Consider the following 9,035-nt stretch of genomic DNA (forward strand, 5'->3'; position numbering starts at 1 on the left):
TCACCATCGACGATGATTGCGATGATGATTGATGATGACAGCTGCGAGCGCGCGCGCCTCATCGCGGTGGCACCCAGTTGGAAGAACATGTGCAGGTCGCTCGTGAGTGACCGTGAGTTACTTCGTTCGAGCAGTGCAGCCAGATCGACGGAAGGTTCTAGAATGTTTTATCCGGGAATATTGTAGAACATTCTGGATGCCTTCCGGAGTGCTATAAAAGGAGAGCACCACCACCGAACAACGAAATAGTCTGATTTGACCCGGCTAACGGTCAAGAACTGACAAGTGATATATTCGAAGTGTACAACGCGAAGTAGAAGTGTAAAAGCGTTTGCGTGGCTTCGACAACGCAAAAGTTTAGTATTAAAATAAAGTGCTTTAGTGTAAAGTACTTCCCGTTTACGTTTTTCTTTCTTGCGAGGAAGAAAAGTCCCGTTTGAGGCACTGCGGCGCCTCAACATTTGGTTCTTCGAGCCGGATCAACGGAGGATTTCTGGTACCCCAGGTCTTGCGAGACTCCATCCCGCCAGGAATCCGAGAACTTCCCGCTTGAGGCACTGCGGCGCCTCAACATTTGGTCCGTCCGAACCGGATACCGTACCTGTGGAGTGGAACCGGCCTACAGTCCCCGGTTCACCGTCGAAGCATCCTGCTGGTCATCGAGGCGACCAGTCGAGGAATCCCTGCCGATCTGTGGACGATCGGCACAAACGGTGACGTCTTTGCCGCCGGCAAAGACACCATCCCATCGGAGGGTTTCCGTCGATCGACGAGTCGGTCGGCCCAGCAAAGTTTCCTACTGGTCAACGAGGCGACCAGTCGTAGGATCCCTACCAGTAAACGAGAGGATCGTTGCGAACGGTGATATCCTTGCCGCTGGCGAGGACACCAGCCTATCGAAGAGTCGGTCGGTCGCAGTGAAGTGTCCTGCTGGTCATCGAGGTGACTAGTCGAGGAATCCCTGCCGGTCTGTGGACGATCGGCACCAACGGTGACTTCTTTGCCACCGGCAAAGACACCACCCATCGGAGGATTTCTACCGATCGACGAGTCGGTCGGTCCCAGCGAGGCATTCTGCTGATCGAGGAGAGATCAGTGGAACCGAGACCCTTTTCCCTTGAAGATTTTTCCGCCTGTCTTCGAGGTGGTCGGCACCAGCGAGTTGTTCCCCTGGTCAACGAGGCGACCAGTCGAGGAATCCCTGCCAGTCTGTGGACGATCGGCACCAACGGTGACTCCTTTGCCGCCGGCAAAGACACCATCCAGTCAAAGGAATCCCACCGATTGACGAGTCAGTCGGTCCTAGTGAAACGTCCTGCTGGTCATCGAGGCGACCAGCCGAGGAGTTTCGTACCGGTCAACGAGAGATCGGTATCAACGGTGACATCCTTACCGCCGGTGAGGACACCAGAGCATTGAAGAGTCGGTCGGCCGCAGCGAAGCGTCCTGCTGGTCATTGAGGCGACCAGTCGAGGAATCCTGTCGGTCGGTGTGCTACGAGCATCAAGGGTGACATCTTTGCCGCCGGCAAAGACATCACCAACGAGAAGATTTCCTGCCGATCAACGAGGTCATCGGCCCCAGAAGAAGTGTTTCCCTGGTCAACGGGCGAGAGGAATTACCGTCGGTCAGTGGACGATCGGCACTGGATGTGTCATTCTTGCCGCCGGCAAGACAACCAAGGAGACAATTTTATACCGATCAGCGAGCCTTGCTATCGGTACCGTAAAAGCTTTCTGCTGATCAAGGAGGTATCAGTGGAAGCAGGACAGCCCCTGCTAGTCACCAAGGACAAGATCGTCCGCCGATCAGTGAGGTGTTCGGTCCTAACAAATCGTTCCCCTGGTCAACAAGGCGACCTGTCGACGATTTCCGCCGGTAAAGTAGATCGGCACCGTCGGTGGACTCTTGTGTGAGCACCGAAAAGAGGACTTATCGACCAACCACCGACCGTAGAAGTGAAGATGAGACACCACACACCGGAATTTGAGGCACCCGCCATGCATGAGACACAGCTGCTCATCCATCTCCGTGAGCAGGTCTCGCGGAAGACCCGGCACATCTTGGGAAACCTGGTAGAGGCAGAACACGACCCGTCGAAGATAAGATCATCGCTCCTGCGGGTGTACGAGAAGAAGCTAGGCACGTACTACCAGGAGTACGCTAAGCTTCACCAGGAGATCTTGGACCGGATCCCTGCTTCGGAGTTCAAGGAACAGGAAGAGCTGCAGATGGACTTCGACCGACTGCACATCGAAGCGCTGCTAAGGATAGAGAAGCTATCCGCGAGCTTGGCAGGTGAATACCAACTCAGTGAGAGTGAGGTCCGTGTTTTGGAAAGCTTCCAAAGCAGGCAGCGGTCCGAGTCTGTTCGGGAGAAGCTCTCTGGCCAGTCAAACGTGAAACCACTAAATCACGTTGCGACGACCGGCAGCAATGTGGAGTCCGCTCAGGAAGAGCGCTCCAATCGGCCCAGTGTGACGCCAACAAATCACACTGTGATACCAATCCAGCCATCAGCCAAGTCGCAGCCGAAAGAGTGCCGACCGTTTGGTGGCTTCCATAATCGGCATCAGGAGAAGTCCGTCTCAGAAGAACTCTACGACTCATCCAGTCTAGAGCCGCCGGCAAAATCTGAGACGTCCAAAGACCAACCGAACATCGTTCACAGGGAATACGATAGGTCGTCTTGTACGAAGGAACCGCGTCACACGACGAGATGTGGCCTACCAAGCACTAAAGATCGACAAGGCGTGGATTGGAAGCGGACTTCCCTCCGGACAGGGTTAACACCGACGAAGCAATCCAGCCAGTCCTGTATGCCGCTATCGAGTGGCACTGCGATACCCGTCCAGGAAATCCAACCAGTCAGCGAGGATTGGGGACCTTCTGGAAGAACGCCATGGATTCACCACCAATCGCAGTGTGGTTGCAAGAAGCTCTTCAGCGCACCCAGAATAGAACGACCGACTCGAAGAGTGCGATCAGATCACCAACTGAAGAATGCTCAGAAGGAGCACTGCAAGCCGGTAAGTGTCCGGAACCATCGCCAGTCGGAGTCCGCTCGGGTGGAGCACTCCGACCCACCAAGTTACACCATGAGGTCTGACGAGTCAGCAGCCCCTGGTCTTTTGCATGAAGTGGATCATCGACATCGCCCGGAGCCCGCTCAGAAGAAGAACTCCAATCAGCCAAGAGTAGAATCGTATGCAAACGTGCATTCTACGACACTCGTCGATCATCCGGAATCCATTCGGAAGGAGCATTCCAAGCCGACCAGTATCGAGCAGCAGCTACGTCATGTGGAGTCCAGCATAAGGACAGTGACAGTGGCAGCCGTGAAGTGCCCAGAGCTGGCTCAGGAGAAGCACTCTGGTCCGTCCAGTGTGGAACAGCCCGTTCACACTGCAACTTTCGTCGAAGGATCCGCCTTCACCCCGAGAATGCAGGCTAACCCGTCTGTAAAGGAGCTGATGAATCTCCAGACACGTACCACCGAGTCCACGACAAGCACAAGAGGGTCAGAGTCCGCTCAGGAGGAGCTCTCTGATTTGTCCTGTGTGCAACAGACTGTTCACACTGCGACATCCGCCGTGGAACCAGAGTCCGCTTACAAGCAGCATTTCAAGCCGTGCAGTGATGATCTGCCAGATTTCACTGCAGATTCCCCGAATCACGTGAAGAACGCTCAGGATGAGCAGTTCTGGCTATCGTACGTAAAGCCATTTCGTGGTGCGATAGCTGCAGATCGAAAGACAATTCTGGACAAGTCGAGTATGCTGTTGGACGGAAAACCATCGTTCGCGACAGTTATCAACCAAATGGAGTCCACTCAGGTGGAGCCTTCTAAGCCATCAACGTGTGTAAAAACACTGGTAAACCCAGCGGTGTTTTCCAAGGGGTCAGAGTTGGAGACCATGAAGTGTGGAACTATTACAGTAGACAACGTGAAGTTGGCTCCAAACACTGCTGCACGTGTCGCGATCTATGACACTAACAGCGAAAAGGAGAATTCCCGAGACCTGCCAAGACTGAAGGCCATGAAGAAGTGGCACACCAAGCCAGCGAAGCCACCACCAATGAAACTCTTGAGTGACCCGAGGCTTACTCAGGAGGCGCAGTTTGGCAGTATATGGTTTGTGATCGAACATTTGCTGATTAGTCTGGTTCAGACAGCTAAATGTTTTATCAAACCTTCCAATGAGATGTCAACTATCGTCGTATTAACCATCGAGAGTCGCCATCAATCAACACGACGAGGACGGAGCTTCGGAAAGATTTCGACGAGTCGACTACCGCTTCAACTCGATTGCAGAGAAGACAACCGTCACGCGATGCCGTTGCTTCGACAGGAATGCTCCCAGCCCGGGGGCAGTATGTTCGCGCCCATCGGACGCTCCGGTGGAAAATGTGCCCCACATTCCCCTACGAGATTGAACAGCGCCACTCCAGCTCCCACAAATGTAAACACGGCGACAGCGCGGGACCGCTCACCATCGACGATGATTGCGATGATGATTGATGATGACAGCTGCGAGCGCGCGCGCCTCATCGCGGTGGCACCCAGTTGGAAGAACATGTGCAGGCCGCTCGTGAGTGACCGTGAGTTACTTCGTTCGAGCAGTGCAGCCAGATCGACGGAAGGTTCTAGAATGTTTTATCCGGGAATATTGTAGAACATTCTGGATGCCTTCCGGAGTGCTATAAAAGGAGAGCACCACCACCGAACAACGAAATAGTCTGATTTGACCCGGCTAACGGTCAAGAACTGACAAGTGATATATTCGAAGTGTACAACGCGAAGTAGAAGTGTAAAAGCGTTTGCGTGGCTTCGACAACGCAAAAGTTTAATATTAAAATAAAGTGCTTTAGTGTAAAGTACTTCCCGTTTACGTTTTTCTTTCTTGCGAGGAAGAAAAGTCCCGTTTGAGGCACTGCGGCGCCTCAACACTAGGAAAAGCTAAAAAAACAAGTTCTGCAGAAGGCATTCCTTCCTCAAAATGAGTGCTCAAACAAATGGTAGAACAAACATGTTTTTTCAGTTTCTGCGTGCACATTTTGTGCGCGCAGAAAATTTGCACACAAAAATTCGTGTTGAGAGCGCACTCAGTCGTGCTTCCAGTAGGAGTATAAAAGTACTTAGATGGATTCTTCGGCATAGTTTTTTTTTTGGAAATCCAAGGGCTTACAGTTGATGGGCCATTCCTTTCAAGAGCTTGCTACTAGACGGCGTAATAAGAATGCTAATTTTATAACTCCATATCTCAGGATCCTGCTTACTTACAAAGATGGTTTCTTCGGTAAAGTTGTTTGGTAGGTCAAGGGCTTACATGTGATGGGAAGTTTATTGTAAAATTCAGTCACGTGGCGGCACTAGTTACAGAATATTGAAAGCATATAAATTACAGTAAAATTAGAAGTGTTTCACTAGAAACGCTCTAACTTTGTGTAGAGTTAACCAATCAAGCCCAAATTTGTACCACTTATAGCTAGTTAACTGAGAACTACTAGTATTCACTAGCATTCAAAATTTGAGGATTTTAGGTAAACTTTATAAAAAAAATACAATTAATTGAAAATTTTTAAGAGTATTGAGAAACCAACTCTCTAAGTAATCAGGATCCTGAGATATATGGGATGGTAATTTTGTCAGTGTTGTATCTGCTTATCTAAGATATCACATAAATCACAGACAAATAGATGTGACGCTAACGAAATTTCAATCTCATATATCTCATAATCCTGATTACTTAAGGTCCCATTAGACATGACAAATATTTGACCAACAAGCCCAACAAATTACCAACACAACGTGAATCATAGCAACCTTGGATGAATGTCGGGCTTCAATGGCAAATGTTGGCGCGAGTTTCTTCTGGATCAATGAAACACATATCGAGAGCGGCGTTTTCTTACGACAGCTTCAATGCTATATTAATAGAAATTCATTTTAATAATATACATTGCGTTTTACTTAAAATTAACTTACATGATAGTTTCTTAATCACTAACGAACTCTCTCACTCGACGCACAACTTAACACTAAATCTTATAACAATCCTAGTATGCACATCGAATTGATTCTTATTAGATAATAGCGTTGCCAGTTCCACCAAACAACAAAATTGCCGTCGCAACAGCAAATATTTGTCATAACGACAAACAGTCTAATGGCCCCTTTAGAGAGTTGGTGTCTTCGGCAAAGTTTTTTGGCTGGTCAAGGACTAACCGATAATGAGACTTAAGATTCAAAATTCCACCGCTAGGCGGTGCTAGTGAGCTAACAAATGTCTGTTTTTCATATATATATCAGGAAAATTTGCATAAAATTACAACTAGCGCCGCCTTGCTGCAAATACTTGAACCAAACGGTAATTATTCTAAAAGCCCTTGATCTACCAAACAATAATGCCGAAGACACCATCTTTCGACAAAAACAGGATGCTGAGATATGCGAAATTTTAAATTTGTTTGCTCTCTATCGCCGCCTAGCGGTGGAATTTTGAGTCTTAAGCCTTATTATCTGTTAGTCCTTGACCAGCCAAACAACTTTTCCGAAGACACCAACTCTCTAAGTAATCAGAATCATGAGATATATGAGATTGAAATTTCGTTAGTGTCACATCTATTTGTCTGTGATTTATGTGATATCTTAGACAAGCAGATGCAACACTGACAAAATGTCCATCCCATATATCTCTGGATCCTGATTACTTAGAGAGTTGGTTTCTTCGGCAAAGTTGTTCAGCTGGTCAAGGACTTTCAGAATATGAACCGTATGATTCATGATTTCACCGCTAGGCAGCACTAGAGAGCGTACAAGTTTTACATTTCATATATCTCAGCATTCTGATTCTTTAGAAAGATGGTGTCTTCGGCAAAATTGTTTGGTAGATCAAGGGCTTCCAGAATAATTATCGTTTGGTTCGAGTTTCTGCAGCTAGGCGGTGCTAGGTAGTTGCATTTTTTTTTGCAAATGTCCCTGATATACAGGGTGTTTGCTTCCGGAGTGCAGATATTTTTAGGGTGAATAGGTCTCCATGAGTTATGAAAAAGTGCCCAAGGAACATGAGGTCGGAAATCACTGCTAAGTGAGTTAATCACATTTTAAGTTTTTTAATTTAGCTCGTATTTGAAACCCTCTATCTACTAAACTATCAGTCGTACCATCAATGTCAACGCTCTAAATGAAAGCTAATGACTTCTACTATCTTAGCCTCTTGGACGTGAACTTTGTAAAATTAGTCTAAAAGGCTTAAATTTTCAAAACATTGCAAAACATGTCGAAAAAAACAGCTCTTTTTCAGACATTTTTGATGATTTTAATATGAAAACAAAACTTCTGTTAAAAAAGTTCTTCTACAAAACACGCACGAACTTGTTCTCTAAAAATGTTTCTTTGACAGCAAAACTCTATCTTTTGTAGATTAGCTAGAAAATGATTTTGAAAATATCGCTCCAAATTGCATCAACACCATGCCAAAATAATGGTCATCACCCCATCCGTTCGTGCGTTCGTGTGATGTTGCTCTACGGTATGAGGATGACGGCAGCTGCTGGTGCTGCCATCGCGAACAGAGAACGAGTTCGCTCTTTGTCGCGTTGTATCCCCGCCTGTGGAAGATTTCGGGGCGGCGTGTGGCTTCTGTGCCATATTCAGTTTGGCGCGCACTATACACTTGTTTTGGACGGAGCGAAAGCGCTGACAAAAGTGTATTTACAAGAGCATCCCTTTAAATCCTTCGCACTCGTAGCTCTGCTGCGGTGCTGTTCAGATGGGGAGGTCTATGCGTGCGGGAATTTAGAGCATGCACTAGAGAATGCACTTATTAAATGCATTTTCAAATGTACTAAATGTATTATGTGTAGCGTTATTCTTCTTCTTATTACTGGTTTAACATCCCCAATGGAACAGTGCCTGTTTCTCAACTCAGCTGATGAACATGCAGCAAAAATTTGCGGGATTTCAAGGTTAATAATGCTCATAAGAAATCAGGGAAATAAATTAATCATTTTAGAAGAAGTTGTTGGTTTTTAGAGAACGTTGGGGATTTTTAGGAAATATTGAGGATGTTAAAGGAAACTTAGGAATCATGAGGGTCTTCATGGGAAATGACGCCTTTGTGAAGTCTATGCATTAAGTTGGACATTTTAGGAGAATTTGGGGATTTTTAGGGAATATTGGGGATTTTAGGAGATATTGAGGATGTTAAAGGAAACTTAGGAATCATGAGGGTCTTCATGTGAAATGACGCATTTGTGAAGTCTATGCATTAAGTTGGACATTTTAGGAGAAGTTGGGGATTTTTAGGGAATATTGGGGATTTTAGGAGATATTGAGGATGTTAAAGGAAACTTAGGAATCATGAGGGTCTTCATGTGAAATGACGCATTTGTGAAGTCTATGCATTAAGTTGGACATTTTAGGAGAAGTTGGGGATTTTTAGGGAACGTTGGGGATTTTTAGGGAACAATGGGGATTTTTAGGAGATATTGAGGATGTTAAAGGAAACTTAGGAATCATGAGGGTCGTCATGGGAAATGACGCCTTTGTGAAGTCTATGCATTAAGTTGGACATTTTAGGAGAAGTTGGAGATTTTTAGGGAATATTGGGGATTTTTAGGGAACAATGGGGATTTTTAGGAGATATTGAGGATGTTAAAGGAAACTTAGGAATCATGAGGGTCTTCATGTGAAATGACGCATTTGTGAAGTCTATGCATTAAGTTGGACATTTTAGGAGAAGTTGGGGATTTTTAGGGAACGTTGGGGATTTTTAGGGAACAATGGGGATTTTTAGGAGATATTGAGGATGTTAAAGGAAACTTAGGAATCATGAGGGTCGTCATGGGAAATGACGCCTTTGTGAAGTCTATGCATTAAGTTGGACATTTTAGGAGAAGTTGGGGATTTTTAGGGAATATTGGGGATTTTTAGGGAACAATGGGGATTTTTAGGAGATATTGAGGATGTTAAAGGAAACTTAGGAATCATGAGGGTCTTCATGTGAAATGACGCATTTGTGAAGTCTATG

The 9,035-nt window shown here is 46.5% G+C and overlaps 1 protein-coding gene across 1 annotated transcript; it reads left to right on the forward strand.

Annotated features, from left to right (window-relative positions):
• Positions 1–441: 441 nt before the first annotated feature.
• LOC134287062 (uncharacterized) lies at positions 442–4,426 on the forward strand. Its single transcript, XM_062848775.1, has 2 exons — positions 442–4,135; positions 4,316–4,426. Coding segments are annotated over exons 1-2 (2,172 nt in total). The 5' UTR covers positions 442–1,964; the 3' UTR covers positions 4,317–4,426.
• The last annotated feature ends 4,609 nt before the right edge of the window (positions 4,427–9,035 follow it).

The sequence above is a fragment of the Aedes albopictus genome, chromosome 2 (genome assembly GCF_035046485.1).
Source record: "Aedes albopictus strain Foshan chromosome 2, AalbF5, whole genome shotgun sequence".
Lineage (NCBI taxonomy): Eukaryota > Metazoa > Arthropoda > Insecta > Diptera > Culicidae > Aedes > Aedes albopictus.